Source organism: Elephas maximus, chromosome 1, assembly GCF_024166365.1.
Source record: "Elephas maximus indicus isolate mEleMax1 chromosome 1, mEleMax1 primary haplotype, whole genome shotgun sequence".
In the NCBI taxonomy this organism is placed as follows: Eukaryota; Metazoa; Chordata; class Mammalia; order Proboscidea; family Elephantidae; genus Elephas; species Elephas maximus.
Genome location: NC_064819.1, coordinates 123,161,968 through 123,183,917, shown reverse-complemented (window position 1 = coordinate 123,183,917; position 21,950 = coordinate 123,161,968). Strand labels below are relative to the sequence as shown.

Here is a 21,950-nt window from a genome sequence, read left to right as displayed (position 1 = left end):
ATTTGCTTTCTTCTGGTGCCTGAGCGTTTCTTTTGTTGCTCTCTTTCTCTTTGTTCAAGTTGTAGGGATTACGTTTTGATTTTGGCCCTTTCTTCTTTCTGGATATGTGCATTCATTGATATAAATTGACCCCTGAGCAATGCTTTCGCTGTGTCCCAAAGGTTCTGATAGGAAGTGTTTTCACTCTCATTGGATTCTCTGAATTTCTTTATTCCATCCTTAATGTCTTCTATAACCCAGTCTTTTTTGAGCAGGGTATTGTTCAGTTTCCAAGTGTTTGATTTCTTTTCCCTACTTTCTCTGTTATTGATTTATACTTTTATAGCCTTATGGTCAGAGAAGATGCTTTGTAATATTTCAGTGTTTTGGATTCTGCTAAGGCTTGCTTTATGAGCTAATATGTGGTCTATTCTAGAGAATGTTCCATGTGCACTAGAAAAGAAAGCATACTTGGTTGCTGTTGGGTGGAGTGTTTCTTATATGTCTTTGAGGTCAAGTTGGTTGACTGTGGCATTTAGATCTTCTGTGTCTTTATCGAGCTGCTTTCTGGGTGTCCTGTTCTTTACAGAAAGTGGTGTGTTCAAGTCTCCTGCTATAATTGTGGGGCTGTCTAACTCACTTTTCAGTGCTGTTAGAGTTTGTTTTATGTATCTTGCAGCCCTGACACTGGGTGCATAAATATTTAATATGGTTATATCCTCCTGGTATATTGCCCCTTTAATCATTATATCGTGTCCTTCCTTATCCTTTGTGGTGGATTTAACTTTAAAGTCTATTTTCTCAGAAATTAATACTGCCACTCCCGCTCTTTTTTGATTGTTGTTTGCTTGATATATTTTTTCCATCCTTTGAGTTTTAGTTTGTGTCTCTAAGTCTATGGTGTGTCTCTCTAAGTATTTTTTAAAAATACTGATACTATTCCACTTATATCTTTTATAGTCCTATGAACTACGCTACAATTCTAAGAGAGGAGAATATATTAGTAAATTACAAAAATCATTCCCACTCTCCAATATAGGAAGAATTTCTCTCCTTTTTAAAACTGAGGTAGGAAATTAGGTGAAAAATAATGATCCCTAACTTCCCTATTCACCCAAATCATACGGAAAAGCTGAATCTAAATGCCTAAAATTCTTCTGTATATTCAACAACACCTCACACAATGTACATACTGTATGTTTTTTAACAGATAACTTTTGGTTAATTTGCTGATTTCAACGATTACAACACAGCTCTTGTCCTCAAGGAGTTCATCACTTAGCTGAGGAAACAAGACAGACACACATGGAAAGTCAAACAGCTCTACAGGGCAGTACTGTTTGTGATACTGCACCAAGCAGAAGTTCACAAAGGACATATTAACACAGCAGGTGAGAGAGTTTACTGCAATAACCCAGGCAAGAAAAGGGGATGGAAGAAGTGTGGAAACGTGAGTTCTAGTCCAAGCTCTGTTATTAACTATACTTGTGATTTTGGTAAATTCACTGAGCTCCTCTAAACCTCAGTGGCCAGATCTGTAAAACCGGGGGAGGAGAGGAAGAAAGAGACTAAATGACCCTTAGGGTTTCTTTGGCTCTAAACATTCCAGCTTATTAGGGTTATCACAGTGGAAATAAAAATGCCCAAGCAGAAGCAAAAGACGATATGAAGCAGCATAACAGGAAATGTGTGATGTGGGAGGAATAAATATTGATTCTCCCACTCTAAGCTTGGAAGGTTGACTGAATGATAACCCAATTGGTAGAAACAGGGAACTGAAACAGACAGCTAATGTGTAGGCAGAATTTTAAAATTACTGGCACACACCAGTAATAACCAGGAAATTTTTTCAAAAAGAAAGTGTGGGTTTGCAGGCTTGCAGCTATCAAATATTAAAGTGAGTTTCAGCTCTTCCCCTCTTCCACTTCTGGAACTATTCAGTCCAAAAGCCATTCAGTGGGTTCAAGCAAAGTAGGTATCTGTGCTGGCGATGTGGGGGGGACTGAGGTGGCCCAGTGTAGGATGCTGGAACTTTAGTGGATTAAGGAAGGTATTCCCATGGGAGGGCAAGTTGGCACAGAGTGTCAGAGCCCAAGTGGAATGAGAGGGAGTCCACATGGAGAGGTGGTACAAAGAAGGGTGTCATAGGCCAAAAGTGGTGAAAATGATTTCCATGCAAGGCAATAATCCAGCACAGGGTGTTGGAGCCAAGTGAGTGATGAGGGCATCTATACAGGGGGCAGCCTAGTGCAGGGTAAGAAGCCCAAGCATTGTGAGGACTGCATTCCTTAAAGAAAATGGCCTGCAGCAGGGGTCAGAGCCCAAGCAAGGTTAGGAGGGTGTCTGTGTAAGCGGACAGCCCTGCAAAGATGTTAGCATACCCTAGTTGGTTGAGGACAACAGCTGTGCAAGAGTAGGGTAGCTGTGGTGACACTGAGGCTCAATGAATGGGTTAATTAAGTATGTATATAAAGGTCAATGTGATATATTTAACAATACCTAGAAAATACTTTAAGTTTACATACCTTATAAACTGTCTCCAACTGAGTCCCACTTAAGATCGGTGATGAGGCAATGATCTCCTGTTCTCGAAGGTTCTTCTCTTCATCACTTATCTAAAAAGAAACATATTTTACTGTTTAAGAAATTAAAAGTTCTCATTCAATTTCAATAAAATGCTTTCCTGTTCTACTGGAGAGTCAATACTTTTACAATAAAACCTCTAAAACCCTAACACCGCAAATCTTTCATAGTATGATTACTGAATCATTATTATCATTAGATAAGTCAATTTGTGAAAGAAAATCTAAATTCATTACTCTTTCAAATTTCTACTGTGACAATTTCCAACACTTAAAGAAAATTAGCAGAAAGAAAGCGGAAAAGATTTGTAATAAAAACTCAGGTTACCGTAGACTAAAAGTGTGTATTATCCCAATTCAAGAGTTATGTTAATTTACTAAAATACTTATTTGAGTTTAAGAGTGGTTTAACTATTTTTCAAATTTTCTAGCTGCATAAGACAACTCCAAACTTAAAACACTCATTTTTTGCAGAAACAACTATAAATCTATGATCTTAGACTGATAATGGCCTCACAAAAGACTGAAAGATCTGACTAGATAAAAATTTTAAACTTCTATACAGAAAAAAAAGACCTGTAAATGAAGATGAACTATAAATGACAAATAGAGGGAAATACTTGCAATATTTCACAAGGAGTTATTCTCGATAAACCCCTAGACAGTAGTACATACGTACTAGTAACCCCAAACTGGCAAAACCCAAAAATCAATATTCACAAAAGTTATAATAATAATTATAAATTAAATAAAAATGTGGTACAACTATCTATTAAAACGGCAAAAATTAAAGATTTAGAATACAGTGTTGGGGCAATCTGTGTGTAGGGCACTTTGACAATACGTGTCAAAAAGCCTTAAAAATGCAAACTCTAACAATTTCACTTCTAGAATTAACCTTAAATAGCAAGACAAGTATACAGGTAAGAACGATGTTTCTTCATCACAGTGTTATTTATAAGAAGAAGAAAAAACCTAAGCATACAACAACAGGTATCTGATTAAATAAACAGCAGTAGAACTTGCTGTTTCAGTAAAAGTTACTCAGATCAATCTCTCATGGAAAAAAAGGGGGAAAAATGTAATATAAGCATCTTCTTAAAAGCAGGAAAGGTACTATACAAAGTCGGGCCCCCACAAAGTAGGATCTAAAAGACGCTTCTGCTCAAATGGTGTGGGTCATCAAGGGAATCTCAAGCCTTGAACTTGTTTTCCAGTGGTCCCTGATCCAAATGCCCCAAGCACCTGGCAGAAGCAAACTCAAATCTGCTACAGAGGAAAGTACCTTCTCAGTATGCCTCAAAATATTCCTACAAATAAATTTTAAAATACAGTGTCAAATACATTGCATTTTACAACAAGGCACAGGTGACTTCATGAGCAAAAACAACACAAACAGATTCATAAAGTATATAGAAATAACAGTGCTAGTAATCAAGTCAACAGCAACTAACAACAACATGTGTAAGGAAATAAAAAATAAGCCTGATGATATCTGTGTGAATGGAAAACTATTAACAGTGATTTGTTTAAAAAAAAAAAAGAAGAAGAACTTTTAGAAACAAACAAAAAATTCAGTAACAGAAATTAAAAACTCAATGCAATCATAAAGAAACACCTTATTGCTGTTGTATGCTGTCCAGTCGATTCACAGAGACCCTATAGGGCAGGGCAGAACTGCCCCACAGGGTTTCCTAGGCTGTAATCTTTAGGGAACACATCACCCACCAGGTCTTTTCTCCCTCTGGTGGATTCAAATTGCCTACCTTTTGTTTAGCAGCTGAGTACTTTAACCATTGTGTCACCAGGGCTCCTTAGGTTTCAGTAATTGGGGACTAAGTAATTTAGATCAAACCACCTGCTAAGGTAAAGAAGCCACGTAAAACATCAACAGGCAATTCCTGCCATTTAAAGTCCACTTTTGTATTTGCTAATTCTGGGAAAGCAGTTTGGAAGAGACCTGCCAAGAGTAGATAAACCACCTCCTATTTTCATCTAAGACCCTGACGGACTTAGGTGGGAGTGAACCAAAGGGGTTTACCAGCCAGCATATGGATATCAGCCCAGTCTCCCATTATCTAGTAGATCAGATCCTGTATTTGAATTAAAATGGTCCTGGACTAGCAGTGCCTCCAGGCCCATGGAAGAAACAAATAAAAACCCTCCTGGAGAAAGATATAATCCTCCTAAGCCCCAATATATTCCTCCAAATAACTTTCCACATACAATGTCCGGCCCAAGGTCAAGGACAACAAAGCACACAAGAAAACAAGACTCTATAAATTAGAATTAGACAGACAAGACCAAAGTTTAAAAAAAAAAAAAAGTATAAATATTGAAAGGAAACAAAACTATCATCATTATCCACAAATTATATGATTAGTATACTTAGAATAATATCCAGAAGAATCCATAGATTAATTATTAGAATCATTTACCTGATTAAGAAAGTTTTCTGGATACAAGGTCAAATATAAGAAAACCGATCATATTTCCATCTGTCAGCAACAAAGATCAATAATGGAATTTTTTTAAGCTATAATTTACAATGGGGTCAAAACTACCAAGTACCTAGAATAAACCTAACAAAAGATGTGCAAGGTCTCCATAAAGAAATACAAAATTTACTAAGAAGCTAGAAAAAATCTAAGTAACAGAGAGATGCCATAACCACACACCAGAAGATTTAATATTGTAAATGTGTCAAATTGACCTGCAGATTCAATACAATCCCAAACAAAACCACAATATCTTATGTGTATGGACATTCTACAAGTGATTGTAAAATGTACATGCACATGCAAAAGACCAAAACTAGCCAAGACAAAAATAAGAAAAGCACAGTCAAATAGAGTGGAAAAGGAGCAAAAGGCAAGAACAGACACTTTACAAATGAGAAAATTCAAAGGGTCAATAAATATATGACATATGACAAGACGTTCAATCTCCTTAGCCAACAGAGTAGTGTAAATTAAAACCATAGTGAAAACCACAATGAGATACCACTATATAGCCATTAGAATGGTTAAAATTTTTTCAAGGTGTGAGGAATCAGGACTCTCATATATTGTTGATAGGAATACAAATGATACAGCCACTTTGGAAAAAGATCTGGCAATTTTTTATAAAACTAAGGATATCTGCCCTTATGACTTAGCAATTCCACTCCTAGGTATTTACCCAATAAAAACGAAAGCATATGTCCACAAAAAGACTCATGTATGAATGTTCATGAAAGTTCTTTTCATAATAGCAAATATTTAGAAATAGCCCAGGTATCCATCAGTAGCAGAACAGATAACCAAATTGTACTCTATCCATGTAATGGAATGCTACCTCAGCAATTAAAAGGAACAAGTTACTAATATGAACAACATAAATCAATTTCAAAAACTTGCTGGATGAAAGAAGCCTTACACAAAAGAGCTCACACTACTGTATATGGTCCCATTCATATGAAGTTCTACAACAGGTAAAATTAATCTATAGTAGAAAAACTCTGAACAGCAGCTGCCTTTTGGAAGATGGGGTCAGAGACTTACTGGGATGGAGCATGAGGAAACTTTCCGAAGTGACAATAATGTTCTGTATCTTGATAAGAATTTGGGTTGCACAAGTATACACATTTGTCAGAACTCATAAGTTATACACTTAAGATCTGTACACTTCATTGTATATAAATTTTACCTTTAAAAAGAGAACTTAATAAACATTCAACTCAAGTTAATGATATGCATGCTGAAGTATTAGGTGGGAAGTATACTTATGTCTGCAGTTTACTCTGGAATAGGCTGATGAGTGGATAGAAGAACAGATAAATGAATTGTTGTTGTTAGGTGCTGTCAAGTCTTTTCTGACTCACAGCAACCCCATGTATAGATATGTGATAAAAACAAGTATAGTAAAAGGTAAATTATAAAATCTAGATGGTGAGTATATGTGGGTTTTGACTGTAAGGTTCTTGCAACTTTTCTGTATGTTCAAAAATTTTCACAATATAATTTTGGGCTCAAAATAATATAATGAGGATATTTCTACACACCCACCAGAAGAGCTGAAATACAGATAAGGAGGTAGAATAATGGAACCTCCCATACCCTACTGATAAGACTGTATAAATTGGTATAACCACTTTAGAAAATTTGGCATTATCTCATGAGTTGAAGATAAATATACCCTATTAGCCTGGTAATTTAATCCTAAGTATATACCCTAGAGTACAGATAAGCACACTCTTTCTGGAAAAGGCCAAATAGTAAACATTTGAGGCTTTCCAAGTCATATGATCTCTATCTCAAGTACTTATTTTGTCTTTGTAGTAAGCAAACAGCCATAAACAATTTATGAAAAAATGAACATGGCTGTGTCCCAGTAAAGCTTTATGGACATTGAAAGTTACATTTCATACAATTTTCCTGTATCAAAAAAATATAATTCTTTTCATTTTTTTCCAACCATTTAAAAATGTAAAAACTATTATCAGTTCAAAGGCCATGCAAAAATGGTAGTGGGTTAGATTTGGCCCATAAGCCATAGTTTATAGATCCCTACCCTACGGCAATGAACCTCAGACTGTAACATTCATCAGAATCAACTAGAAGGATTGTTAAAACACAGATTGCTGAATCCCACTCTAGAGCTTCTGATTCATAAAGTCTGGGGTAGGTCCCAAGAATCTGCATTTCTAACAAGTTTCCAAATGATGGGGCTGGGCCTGTCGAAATTCTCATACCCCTGCCCTATAGAAAAGTATATACTAGGAAACATCAGCAAGCATTATTCATATAACCATTATTCATAACAGCCAAGAAGTGGAAACCTAAATAACCACCAAAGGTAGAATTATCCAATAAGAATTTCATAACCAAAATATACATAAAACCTCATCAACTTAGTAACAAAAGGACAAATAACCCGATCAAAAACAGGCAAAGAACTCAAAAAGACATTTCACCAGACAACACTCAAATGGCTGCCAAACACATGAAAAGATGGCCAACATCATTAGCCATCAGAGACATGCTAGGAGCCCTGGTGGCCTAATGGTTAAGAGCTCTGGCTGCTAAACCAAAGGTCAGCCATTCAAATCTACCATCCGCTCCTTGGAAGCCCTATGGGGCAGTTCTTCTCTGTCCTTCAGGGTCACTATGAGTCGGAATCAACTTGATGGCAACAGGTTTAGTTTTGGGTTTTTTTGTTTGTTTAGGACAGCTAAGATAAAAAAAAAAAAAAACAGAAAATAACAAATCTTGGCGAGGATGTGGGGAAATTAGAACCCTTTTCCATTGCTGGTGACAGCTCCTCAAAAAACTAAAGATAGAACTACCATATGACCCAGCAATTTCCTGCTAGGTATATACCCAAAATACTTGAAAGCAGAGATTCAAACAGATACTTGTTTGCCAATGTTCACTGCAGCACTATTCACAATAGCTAAAAGGTAGAAACAACCTAAATGCTCATCCATCTATGGAGGAATGGATAAACAAAATGTGGTACATACATGCAATGGAATACTGCTTAGTAAAAGAAATGTAGCCTTGATACACACTATGATACGGATGGAGCTTGAAGGCATTACGCTTAGTGAAATAAATCAATCACAAAAGGACAAATATTGTATGACGTCGCTTATATAAAAAGACAAGAACAGACAAATATATAGAGATCAAAGTTTATTAGTGGTTACAAGGGGTGGGAGGGAAGGGAAAGGGGGGTTATTGCTTATGATGCACTGACATTTGGTTTACAGTGTAAAACTTTCAGTTTACAGTGATAGAAAATCACACTGATTAAGGGTAGGGTTAACACTACATGGCTGATTAATTTAATTGCTGTCAATAAGTTGTACACCTGTAAAAAGCTGAACTGGCAAAAGTTGTGTAATAGATATATTTACAGCAATAACAACAACAAAAAAGAACAGCTGCTGAGGCTGCTTATGTATAACCAAACACCTCATGGGATTTGGTTCCTTGGTTTGGAGGTTTAGCGTCATGGTTTCATTGGCTATTCCAGTTAATTGACCTAAAACTGTGTTCAGTGTTTCCATTCTATCTCCTAGTTCATAGTGTTGTGCCTGGGGTCTTAAAAGCTTGCAAGCAGCCATCTAAGACACAACAATTAGTCGCTATTCACCTGGAGCAACAGAGCGAGGGGAGTCAGGAATAGGCAGAGGATATGCAACATGTAGCTAATTGCCTCGTTGAACAACTCCCTCCTTTGCCATGAGACTAAAAGAACTGGATGGTGCCTGGCCACTGTTACTGAACATTTTGATCGAAGATGCTATAGAAGAATCCTGATCAAAAGGGAAAAAATACAGAACAAAATTTTAAATTCTCGTGGAATCCAGATTTTCTGGAGTAATGGAAGCTGGATGAACCCTAGGAACTACTGCCCTGAGATAATTTCAAACCTGAAACCAAAAATAACCCCCAAAGACTTCTTAAAACCAAACAATAGTTTAGGTTAACTAGTAAAGAATGTCGATCTTGCATATTGTGCTTTTTTAAGATCTACCTATATGGAATCAAACTGACAACGGTAATTTGAAAGATGAGACAGGAAACTTGGGGAGCAGTGAGTTTATGTTAATGGGGAGAAACAACTTGAAAAAGGAGGGTGATAACAGTAGCACAACCTGAAGAATGTAATCAATGTCACTGAATTGTTCACGCAGAAATTGTTAAACTGGTATATGTTCTGCTGTGTATATTCTCAACAACAAAAATAAAATATAAAAAAGTAGAATGAATAAGTGTGGAATATTCACAGTAACAAAAATTTTTAAACACTGCAACTTCACACAACATGGATAACCTAAAAATATATTAGGCAAAATAATCCAGACAAAAAGTAAAACATACTGAATGATTCCATTTATATAAAGTTTTGTTTTAATAAGAAAAACTATTATTTAGGGACGAGGGCTCAGATGGTAAACAAAACCAAACAAAAAAGGTAAGGAAGTGATTACCATAAAGTCAGACTAGTGGTTTCCTGCAGAGACAGAGAAAAGGGTGTGGTTGAGAAGCAGCACAAGGTAAGATTTCTAGGGTAATCGCAATGCTGTATATATTTCCTCACCTGGATGACAGATCAGTGTTCATTGACCTGCAATCTATTAAACTACATGCTTGTATTTTATATAGTTTTCTGTATATGTGTTATATTTCTTAATTTTTTAAAGATTAGAAAAAGTGAAATAGAAGTAAATTAGCTTTGTTATGTAACAGAATTTAAAATTATGGAAATTTACAAACATTGTTATAAAAAAATATCCATAAAATACTGTTAGATGAAAGTAAATTAATACAATTTGTATGTGATGAATCTTTAAGAGACTCCAAGTGTATTTTTGTGAATAAGTGTATATATGGCAAAAAGTCTAGAAGGTTCTACACCAAAATATCAGTCTAATGCTGGGTAAAGAGATTACAGATAATTTTTATTTTCTTCTTTATAATTATCTCAATTTTATAATAAGTCATTATAATGATTTATTATAAGCATATTATTATAAGCATATTGTTGCTGTTGTGTGTCACTGAGTCAATTCCGACTCAGAGAGACCCTATAGATGCAGCAGAACTGCCCCATAGGGTTTTCTAGGCTATAATTGATCACCAGGGCTTTCCTCCTACGGAGCCACCGGTGGGTTCAAACTGCCATCCTTTTGGTTAGCAGCCAAGTGCTTACCCATTGTACCACAAGGGCTTCTTAATTTAACCGAAGTTCTGAAGTCAAGCATCAAGTATATGAATTATTCATCTAGCACTACGTTAAATATTTTTTTAAAACATAGATAAATCATCAAATGAACTTATAAGTATTTAATGCACTATTACAACTACCTCCCACCACCACCACTACTGACACCAATTGCATACCCTGCATTACACAGTCAGGGCGCCCAATGCCCCATCCATCCTTTTCCTTTTCACAGTGAGGAGGATGATTAATGGGTAGTGCTGGGAGGGTGGTCTGCCTTTATGATTCATATCCAGGCTGCCTAAGCTGAGGCTCATAGCATTCTCTGATAGGGAGGCTTAGAATTGGGTCTCTCTCTTCCAGTCCCTGCTGCCTGTCAGAAAGTTTCCTCCCTGTTCTGATCCCACAGTAACTGCCTCTGTGACTACCTATAACCACTTAATTGTACTAAGGTAATCATATAACCAGTGGGAGAACAAATGTTCTTTCTAGTCATGCACTCATGGTCACAGGACTGCCATACTGTTGAATGCAGCTTGACAGTAGGATAGTCAGGCCAGGTGCTGCTTTACAAAGCCGCTTTCCTCTTACTCCTTTTTCCACGTTCCCATGCACTCTGATGTATAAAACCCCTAGGCCCCTTTGACTCATGGTCTTTCGCCTGCAACATAAACTTGGAGCCTTACATGTGCAGAAGAGATTTCCTATGTCAACTCACCCTGGGAAGCGGGTCTGAGGGAGACTACCTCCCAATGAACCTTATCCTATTCAACTACGTCCTAAACCCTATGTAAGTACATAGAAGCTTGTAAAATGCCACTGGGTAATATCAGTTAATTACTCAGAGCTACAGCCCTCTCTATGAGCCCATTTTTCATCACAGCTCATTGCAGGTAGAACCAATAAGACTTTGCCTTTCTATACCTGGAAGCATATTAACCAACCATATTCAGCAGAAGTATCAAAAATATACATACTTCTGGAGCAGACAAAATCTTTCTAGGGGGCCTTAGCTGATCAAAAGGGATTTAATTACTATTCATTGAATCAGATATCATGCAAAAACAACTAACTAAAACCAAAAGAAAGTAACATGAATTACAAGTTTTAAATTAAACAAAATGTATACCCATAAGGAAGAAGCCCTGGTTAAAGCACTCCGCTGCCAACCAAAAGGTCGGCGGTTCAAACCCACAAGCTGCTCCATGGAAGAAAGATATGGCAGCCTGCTTGCATAAGATTTACAGCCTTGGAAACCCTATGGGGCACTTCTACTCTGTCCTATAGGGTCGTTATGAGTCAGAATTGACTCAACAGCAGTATGTTTGGTGTTTTGGATACACCAGTAAGGAACAGGTTACATGGTGGGACATCTATACAATGGATAGACAGTATGTAACTACTAAAGATGGATATCTACATTTAGTAACATGGAAAAACACCCATGACAACATTCTAAGTAGGGGAGAAAAACACAGGCTACAAGTTGTTGTTGTTGCTGTTAGTTTCATCAAGTGAGCTCTAACTCATGGTGACCTTATGTATAGAAGGAAACACTGCCTACTCCTATGCCATCTCTATAATCGCTAGTAATACTAAGTATATGATAAGATCTCATTTAAACTAAATGACATGCATATGTACATACATATGCAAGAAAGATGCCTGGAAACATTTACCAGAACGAACAGAGGGATTATCCCTGGATGACAGAATTTTGAGGAATTTTTTACACTTTTCTGTACTATTTGAGTATTTACAGAGTCAAAGAGTTTTTTTTTGTTTTAAATAAGAAATATATATATATTTAAAAGAAAAAAAAAAACAAGAGAGAAAGCCCAGGAATATCTCTTTAGTTTTGACCACCAATCTTTATTTACTTAAGAAAATGATAAATGTTTTTTTATTAGGGTGGCTAGAACAGAATCTTTGTTCCTAGAATAGTATCTTCATTTTGTGGTCATAATCTGTTGCCTTCTCCTTTCCTCTCATATTCATAGCAGGATTTAGAAGAACTTCAGCCAAATTTTTATTATTAGAACTTGGCTGCCCTCTCTGCAAACCCTTATAAATGCCCTTTCTGTCTCTCCTATAATCTCTGTTTTCTCATAGACTTCATTTTCCTACACATTCTCTTCTTTTCAGGTTCTCTCCAGGTGTTCTTGCTGTCTCCTCTCCCATCAAATTTCCTGTTCCTGCCATTCAAAAGCTCTTCTATACACACTACAGGCTATTTCTGCTGCTGTTACTGCTGATGCAGCCACTGCCTGGCACTTTTCCTGTACTTGCTCACTGTCACTGATAAAATATACAAAGAACTTAAAACAAAGGCAGCAATCATCATTTTCTTTAAAAAGCAAACCAACTTTTTTTAAAATTACAAAGCACAAGTAAAGCTTTTCAAAGGATCTTACACCTCTTCTTAAAAAAAAGCAAGCTTGAGAATTCCAGAAATGTGAGTTCACATTTCCGTAAGTAATAAGCATTTTTTTCTTTCTTGTTTATTTATAAAAATGAAATAACATTAAGAGAAAAGCTGCAATAAAGCTTATTCATAATTCCAGTCAAACAAATGATTGTTTTTACTTCTTATATTTAATTTTCTATCCATGCACATATTTTCCACTGCCTTAATTATATCATCACAGTAGCTGCTTTTGTTGTTTAAAATGATATATTTGAAATACCTATTGCCCAAATAATTTCCTAGTCATCGAAAATACTTTATAGAGCAAGACATGGTATAAACAGGTACACCCAAGAGCCACCATTTATATCATTATTCTAAAGTCAGAAATATACCATTAAAGGCCATGAAGAAGGGATTCATAAAACGGACTCACACAGTCCTCTCCTGTATATTGGGCTTCTTTCACTCAGCATGTTTTTGAGATTCATCCAGGTGTTGTTTTTATCAGTCACTCATTCCATTGTAGTATGCCATTACACAGATACAGTTTATCCATTCACTTGGTAGGTGGAGATTTAGACTGTTTCTGGGTTTTGATTATTATGAATAAAGCTGCTATGAATATTTACATATAAGTCTTAGGACATGTTTTCATTACCCTTGGGTAAATACCCAGGGTAGGACCCTGGGCCATAACATAGATATATGTTTAATTTTATAATAAACAGCCAGACCCTTTCCTGAAGTGGCTGTACCATTTTACACTCCTACCAAAAACGTATGAGAGTTCTAGTTGCTCAACATACTCGCCAATACTCAGTGCTGTCAGTCTTTTGAACTTTAACTACTTGAGTGATAGTGGTTCTAACTTGCATTTCCCTATTGCTCAATAATGTTGACTATTTTTTTCATGGGTTTATTTGCAATTCATGTATCTTCCTTTGAGAAGTGCCTATTCAAATATTTTCCCCATTTTTCATTCGGTTATTTTCTTAATCTTGAGTTGGAAGAGTTCTTCATATATTCTGGATATGTCCTTTGTCACATACATGTGTTGAAGTATCTTCTCCCAATCTATGGTTTGCCTTTTCATTTTTTAAAAATATCTTTCAAAGTTTTAAATTTTGAAGGCCTATTAACCATGTTTTCTTTTATATTCATGCTTTTTGTGCCCCACCTAAGACATTTTTGCTTCACCCAGGTTACAAAGATTTTCCCCTATCTATTCTGTAGAAGTTTTATAGTTTTAGATTTTATGGTTAAGTCTATGATTCCTTTTGAGTTATTTTTTGTATATGGTATGAAGTAAAAGTTGAGGTTCATTTTCTTTCTCAAATATATATCCAGTTGTTTCAGGACTACTTATTTAAAAGATTGTCCTTTCTCCAGTGAAATACTCTGGAACCTTTGTCAAAAATCAATTTACCATATACACATGGGTCTACTTCTGGCCTCTCTAGGCTGTTCCACTGATCTATGTGTCTATCCTGTAACAATATCATACTGTAGTGATTGCTGTGTCTTTAGAGTAAGTTTTAATTCAGGTAGTTTAAGTCCTAGAGCTTTGTTCTTTTTCTCTTCTTTAAAATGGCTTTGGATACTCTAGGTTATTTGCATTTCCATACACATTTAAAAATCAGTTTGTCAATTTCTATAAAAAGGTCTGCTGTGATTTTGATTTTTTGAATTACACCAGATCTATAGATCAATTTAAGGAGAACTGATATCTGAACATAGTTGAATTTTGTTATCTATAAACATGGTATATCTCTAATTTATTTAGGTCTTTTTAAATTTCTCTCAGCAATGTTTTATGCTTTTCAGTGGAGCGATACTGAATATTTTAAATTATCCCTTAGCTATTTCATGTTTTGGGTGTTATCATACTTGGTATTTTTAAATTTTAATTCTAATTGTTCACTGCTTTCTTGAATGTCATTTTAATTTTGTTCTTTTACTTCAAAATTAAAGATACTGTTGACCAGCTTAAGCCCAATTAGTATTAGAATGACACCGTACAATCGCCACTTTTGACATGCCTAATGATTTCCATATTTGTCCCAATCAACGGAATCTAAGACTCATGCAGTACTAATTATTTTTCTTTCTCTGTATTTCCACAAAGGGTAAAAATCTAACAGAAAACTGGTTCTCAAATATATTTTTAGGAATAAAATTCTTCCTTCAAAGGAAATATTACCCACAAGGATATTATGGTGTAAAAATTAGAAGAAAAAAATACATATATCACTAGCCTGGTAGACATACGGCTGGATGGAACCCATTCAGTCCACCACCATTCCATCTCTACCCTTTTATGGCCCATTTCCAAAGAGCAAAGTCAAGAACCCCTACAATGAAAATAGGAAGTAACTGCACAAACAGTGCCATGAAGACAGTGATGGCAACACTACTAAAACAGAATCAATGGGTGGCTAACAGCTATCTCACTACTGTGTGATGGCTCAAAGTGTTTGGTCATCAGTTGTATGAAAGTTGACATAAGGAGGAAAAGGAAGCAGTTTAGGTGTGTCAACCTGAAGATTATTCAAAATCAGTAGTGACTGAGGTCAATGCATATTATTTGCTAGTTACTATGCTAACCATTTTACTTGTACTATCTCATTTAATCATACCAACAATTCTACAAGGTAGTTATTCTAGTCTGATAGCTAGTTAATAGGAATAGAAATCAAACTGGATTTCCAACCAAAGTCCATCTGACACGAAAGCTCACCAGACTGTGCAGACTCCAAATAAACAAAGAAATATTACTTTACAATAGAATTGAAGAAACATGTAACATCAGAAGCAATGTAACAAAAGACCATTAACTGAAATTTTTCATCGCAATTCCTTTTTGGTAAAAGATAGGAAAAAGATAAAGAAACTAAAAATGAAATACTACTAGATGTCATGAGAAGGGTTATAGGTAAAAATTTTAAAGGCAGTCAGAGCACAAATTATATGTAATCAACCCTCGTTCTAGAGTGTTTAAATTGAGGTTTAGCAATAGCAAATATTTCTCTAAGAGCTAACACCAGATTATTCTGTTTTAGTATTTGCTTTGTTTACATTTATCTCTGTTGACAGTAACTTCTCTACTTAATTGACTATTTACTTCTTACTCTGCATTCTATAAGAGAAACTCAAATAGACAACCAGATACACGTTGCAAAGAATATCTGAGAGGAGGTAGCTACATTTTAGACCAGTCATAGAGCCAAGCTGTCATTCTCAAACAGTAATTAATAAAGAAATTGATCCGGGACATATGGCTAAATGAGAACAAGAAATCTTCAAGTCGTCACATTTTTCACTGCATTTCCAATTTATATATAAAAGTATATTTCGAATGAAAATTTACTCAATGAACACACTCATTTTAAATTAAATAGAATATATTAGTTATGAGAGACCTGGCAGAACAGTGGTTAAAGTGCTCAGCTGCTAATCAAAAGGTCAGCGGTTCAAATCCACCAGCCACTCACTCAATGGGAAAAAGATGTGGCAGTCTGTTTTCATAAAGATTATAACCTTGGAAACCCTGTGGGGCAGTTCTACTTTGTCCTATAGGGTCACTATGAGTTGGAATCAACTCGACAGCAACAGGTTTCATTTTTCGGGTTTTTTTTACATTAATTATGCATGCCTGTGTTTCCCACCATTAATGAAGATAATCACAATGATTGCATGTATTGTTTTTGGCCCAAATAGTTTTGACTGAATCTGGCAAAGTAGAATTTGAGGCCAAGTATGCTATCTTGCCATAAATCAAAACCAAACTTGTTGCCATACCCCTTTTATAATCACTTATTACAACATCTTTGGAAACCGTACAGGGCGGGTTTACTCTGTTCTATAGGGTTGCTATGAGTCAGAATCGACTTGACAGCAACAGGTTTTACGGATTACAACATCAAAGAAATCAGCTATCTTTGAACTAAGGGTGTCTGTCCTAATAATATTTTCGGTTCTGACAAAACAAATCCCACAGCAATATGTGAGTACCACTAATATTTCACTTATCTTAACATAGTATATCTCCTTTCCCTAAACTCAAGTATTTGTATTAACAAGATCACAGGTGTTTATTAGCAATTGACAGATTACCAAGTAAATCTCAGGGAAGCAGGAGAAGTACGCATCAGTACAACGGCCATGTAATAGAATAGTTACAAGAGACTTTACTTATCCAAATAGTCTTTTACTTAGAAATACAGTTAAATCCAGTTAAAAAAAAAAAAACTCAAGAATTTAAATAAAAACTGGAGTAGGTCATGAAAGAATGTAACAAAATTTCCTTGAGATCTTAAAAAACAAAGATGAGAAAAAGCTATCTGGTCTTCCTTAGGTTAGAAATAATGGATAAAATTCTAAGAAATTCAATGTGTTTCTAAACTATTCACACAAAGTAAGTGGGTAACACCTAAATCAAGCACACTCTATTTAAAAGTCAGGGCATCTTCTGCCTTATAGCCTATGAGCAAATATTCTGTTTTTCCCTAAGGAATTAAAAAGTTCACCCACTTGTCACACACATTCTAAATCCTCATTTATCTATTTAGTTATAACTAAATATTAAATAGCCAAAGTAAAAGAATTTTCACTGAAAAAAATGTAGGATGATTGTCTGAAATTTTACACATTAGTTTCAATTGCTAGCGATTATTTCCAATTTCTAAAATAAGAGACTCTTGATCATTCTCTTTTTTTCTTGCTTCCTCCCTAAAATCTACTGGGAGAAATATGAGCATTTTCATCTTCTGGGAATCTACAGATGAACTTACCTGCTGCATGCCTCATAAATACTCATCCTCTGAGAGAACCAGACAAAATTAAATGACTTCCTGCGTTTCCTACCAGAAAATTTCATGTGAGTAAAAACAGATACAGCAGAATTATAAAAGGAGAGTAACAGAGTAGAAAGTATATCATTTTTGCAATCACAGAAACCTGGGTTCAAATCTTATACAAGTTAATTAACCTCTTCACACCTCAGTTTCTTCACTGGCAAAATGAAGAAAATGCCAATTTCATGCAACTTTTGTGGAGATTAAATAAGGTATGTTAAGTGTCTAGAATAGGCCGAACAAATAGTATGCCCTTAACAAATGGTAAATATTCATTATTATTATTTCTAATGTATATTTGAATTAGTTTCTGTCTTCCAGGCTTTTTTCCCAGGAATAAAGTAAAATGTTTCCTGCAACTAAACCAGTTTTTGTAAACTTGTCACTTCATTAGTTAAATTAATAAAGGGCTGGTCTTTAGGGGGTATTCAAAATAATTGATTAAAGCAAGCTAGGTTATCACTGCAACATCTCACAATCAGGTTATATTAAAAAAAAAAATTTTTTTTTATTACGCTTCAGAAAATTCATATTCCTGAAAAGAGGTATTTTAACAGACTGCTCTAAATGGATGCACATTTCCTGAGTGACTTACATTACTATTCCAGAGATGCTCGCCCTTCACTCTGATTTTCAATCGGCAGAAACCCGAACATCTGAGCTTCTAAGTTCTTCTCTTTCCACCACTATCCCCCACCCGCAATCCCTACTATCCATATCCACCCACCATATAGTCAGGACCTGAATGTTTCAAATGGTATATGGTATAATAGTATAATTTTTGTCACCCAAGTTCAACTGGGCTTTAATCGTTTTGGTAAAGTTATATCTCCATATTTTATAAACTATATTGTTAACATGCTGCCTTACTAATGGATTTAAGGATTTTGCCTGTGTTTTTTTTTCTTTTCTTTTCTTTTTGATAGTCTTCATCAAACCAAGAATTAGAAGAACAGTTTCACCCTGCCAGCAATCCTAAAAGGAGACTAAGAGGGAGCTCTGGAGAGGTGAATATTCCACGGGGTTAATAGACAGATGTTGTCTGTGTGGACTTTATTGCTGTTCATTAGCAGAGCCCCTCAGTGAGGGAGGACTCTATAACCCTTACCTACTGAACTCAGAAAGCCCTAGTGGCATAATGGTTAAGAGCTACGGCTCCTAACCAAAAGGTTGGCAGTTCAAACCCACCAGGTACTGCTTGGAAACTCTATGGGGCAATTCTACTCTGTCCTATAGGGTCACTATGAGTTGGAATCGACTCAAGGGCAACAAGTTTTGTTTGTTTTTTATTGAACTCAAGCATAGCCATATGACTTGCTTTGACCAATGAAATTCAAACAAAAGCGATATGTGTCACTCTGAAGCAAAAGCTTTACAAGTACATGGTTGACCAAGCTCTACCAAGTTCTCTCTTCCTGCTGCCACAGCAAGTAGTGAAGTTCCAAGTAGAGGCTGCTCAATCAGTGTCAAAACGACACAAAGCAGGGGAGTAGCTGGCCCACAGGACACAGAGCGTGAGCAATAAACACACCTTTTTATAAGACACTGAGATTTTGGGGTCACTTGTTACTACTGCATAACCTAAAGCTGACTGAAATAGTAATCCCATCCTCTTTGGATCACACGTTCCCATCAGTAAAATATTTTGAGTCCATACTACTAATATATGTAATTTATCTATGAACTGCATATATGAACTACTGTATATTACTGTACTTAAAACATATCCTCCCCCAAAAAAGAAATTAAAAAGGGATGAGATTAAAAATATATATCGCATTATTTATTTCCTTTCCACATTACCAAATGATCATCTTGGGCACACCACCTTCCTAGTCTATTATGCTGGTCTCTAAAGAAAAAATATAAATAAGGTTTCCCAGAAATTTATTCTATAAGCTTCCTATCAACAATATTCAACCATATTTATTAAGAGTTTGGCTGGGAGTTTTCTGTTTGAATCCACATAGCTCTCTCTCTCAGGCCCTGGTTCCCAAACAAAAATGTGTTATCAGATTTGTCAGTGAAGCTTTTTAAAATTACAGATTGCTGGTCCCAATCAGACCTACACATTCAAGCCCTGAGGTCCACTCATGATTCCAATACACACTGCCAGTGTAAAGAGTAAATTCTAGGGGGGAAAAGAAAATCCCCTTTGCCAGAATAAACTTATGTTGTCCTAGAAATACCATCACCAATTCTAGCGTTTGATTTTTTTTCTTTTGTATATAGAGCTAAACCATTCCTTCTAAAACACTAAAACCAAAAAAACCAAACCCACTGCCGTCGAGTTGATTCCGACTCATAGAGACCCTATAGGACAGAGCAGAACTGCCCCATAGTTTCCAAGGAGCACCTGGCATATTCGAACCGCTAACCTTTAGCAGCCGTAGCACTTAATCACTATGCCACCAGGGTTTCCTCTAAAACACTAAGGACCTACTATATATCGCACGCTATTTCAGGCAGATGAGATACAGCTATGAAGGGCCAAAAAAGATTATATTTTAATCGTGAGAGACAGACAATAAATAAGAAACTATAAGGCAGTGAAGTATAATGAAAGTAAAACTGAAGAGGTGATACGAATTGATGGATTTATACTTTAGGCTGCGTGGTCAGTTAAAGTTTCTCTGATGAAGTGATACACAAATGAAAACTTGCATGAAAAGCAGGCAGCCATGCAAAACCGGGGGCAAGAACATCCAAGGAGAGGTAACAGCTAGCGCAAAGGTCCTCACGATGAAAAAGGCTGCTGGGTTCGAGGGATAGAAAGACAGCTGATGTTGAGATAGACTTTTATATTAAGAACAATGCATTACATAGTTAAGATGTGATTTACACTGTGAGTTTTAAAAGATCACTCTATGCTGAATGAAGAGCGAAATGAAGCAGGGGTTACAGTGAAAGAAATAAACCCATTTAAGAGACTTTTCCAAAAGTTTAGGGAAAAGAAGAAGAAGGTGGCCTGAACTAGAGAAGTACAGCTGAAAAACAGAAGTAGACATATCTGGGATATACTTTGGAGGTAGCACAGACTGATGGACTGCAAATGAAGGAGTAGATGGTGATGTCACTTACTGATTGTTTCTTTTGTTCCTTATAATCCACTGCAGTTTATGTTTTTTTACTTTCATATAGATTTGTTTTATGTGTCTTATTGCAAGTTAACTCAAATCCTTTGTGTAAAGGGGCATGGCATAAATAAATGTAAATAAATGATTTCAAGTATTAATTTTTCTTAGAAGTGAAATACAGCTGTACTAGCAGGTACGAAGACAGGTTAACAATTCCAACATTTTTAAAACAAGTTATTAATGGAAAGACTGTTTAAAACATATGCTTCATAGTTAAACAGTAAGAAATCATTTCTTTTATAATTAAATTAAAAATTTGCAGGTGAAACAAATACTGAAAGCAAATATAATTTTTAATATTGTTATTTTACTTCAAATAAATACAGGTTCTATACTGGTAGTAAGTATTATAATCTATAAGGAGTCCTGGTGGCACAGAGCATAAGAGCTTGGCTGCTAACCGAAAGGTTGACAGTTCAAACCCACCAGATGCTCTGCAGGAGAAGGATGTAGCAATCTGCTTCCATAAAGATGTACAGCGTTGGAAACCCTATGGTGCAGTTCTGCTCTGTCCTATAGGGTCACTATGAGTTGGAATCAAATCGATGGTAATAGGGTTTATTATGATCTATAAAGGCTACTTTGTTTTCCAAATGTAGTATGACCCAATCACTAATCTTACTATGAGAGATTAAAGATGGTTGCAAATTCTTTGACACTCCTCCCATTGACAAGTGAGATCTACTTCCCCTCCCCTTGAGTTTGGAAGCCTGGGACTGCTACGACCAATAGAATATGGTGCAAGCGACCTCATGCCAGTCCTGGGCCTAGTCTTTAAGAGGACCGACTGTTTCTGCCTTCGTCTCTTGGAGCCCTGTGTCACCAAGTAAGAAACCTAACCACCCTGTTTGAGGAACTACATGGAGAGGAACCCAATAGAGTCTAGTCTTCCAGACATTTCACCTAGGCACCAGGCATTTAAGTGATGCTGTCGTAGACATCCTAGACCAGACATGTTGCCAACTGAGTTTCATCAAGTAATTACACATGCCCTGCTGAGCCCAGTCTGAATACCTGACTCTCAAGATTATGAGATAAAGTAAAATGATTATTGTTTTAAGTTTTGGGGTTAAGTTTTGATTTACGTCTTAGAATTGTTATTTGAGGTTTGGGGGTAGTTGTAAGATAATAACAAATAACTAGAACGCTTACCAACAAAAAACAAAAATTCGTTTTAAACATTTTTTTTTCTATTTACATTCCAACTCTTACAAATACTTTCTTCAGTTTAATGTGCAAAAGATAGCCTTATAATAGAAAAATGAAAAAAAAAATA

General features: G+C 35.9%; 1 protein-coding gene across 2 annotated transcripts in view; it reads right to left on the bottom strand.

Annotated features, from left to right (window-relative positions):
- The window catches only part of PRIM2 (DNA primase subunit 2), a 386,408-nt gene that overhangs the window by 306,328 nt on the left and 58,130 nt on the right, over positions 1 to 21,950 (bottom strand). For both annotated transcript variants that reach the window (XM_049894929.1, XM_049894926.1), the window contains exon 6: positions 2,505 to 2,594. In XM_049894929.1, coding sequence (XP_049750886.1) covers positions 2,505 to 2,594 — 90 coding nt within the window. The remainder of the gene's footprint in view (positions 1 to 2,504; positions 2,595 to 21,950) is intronic.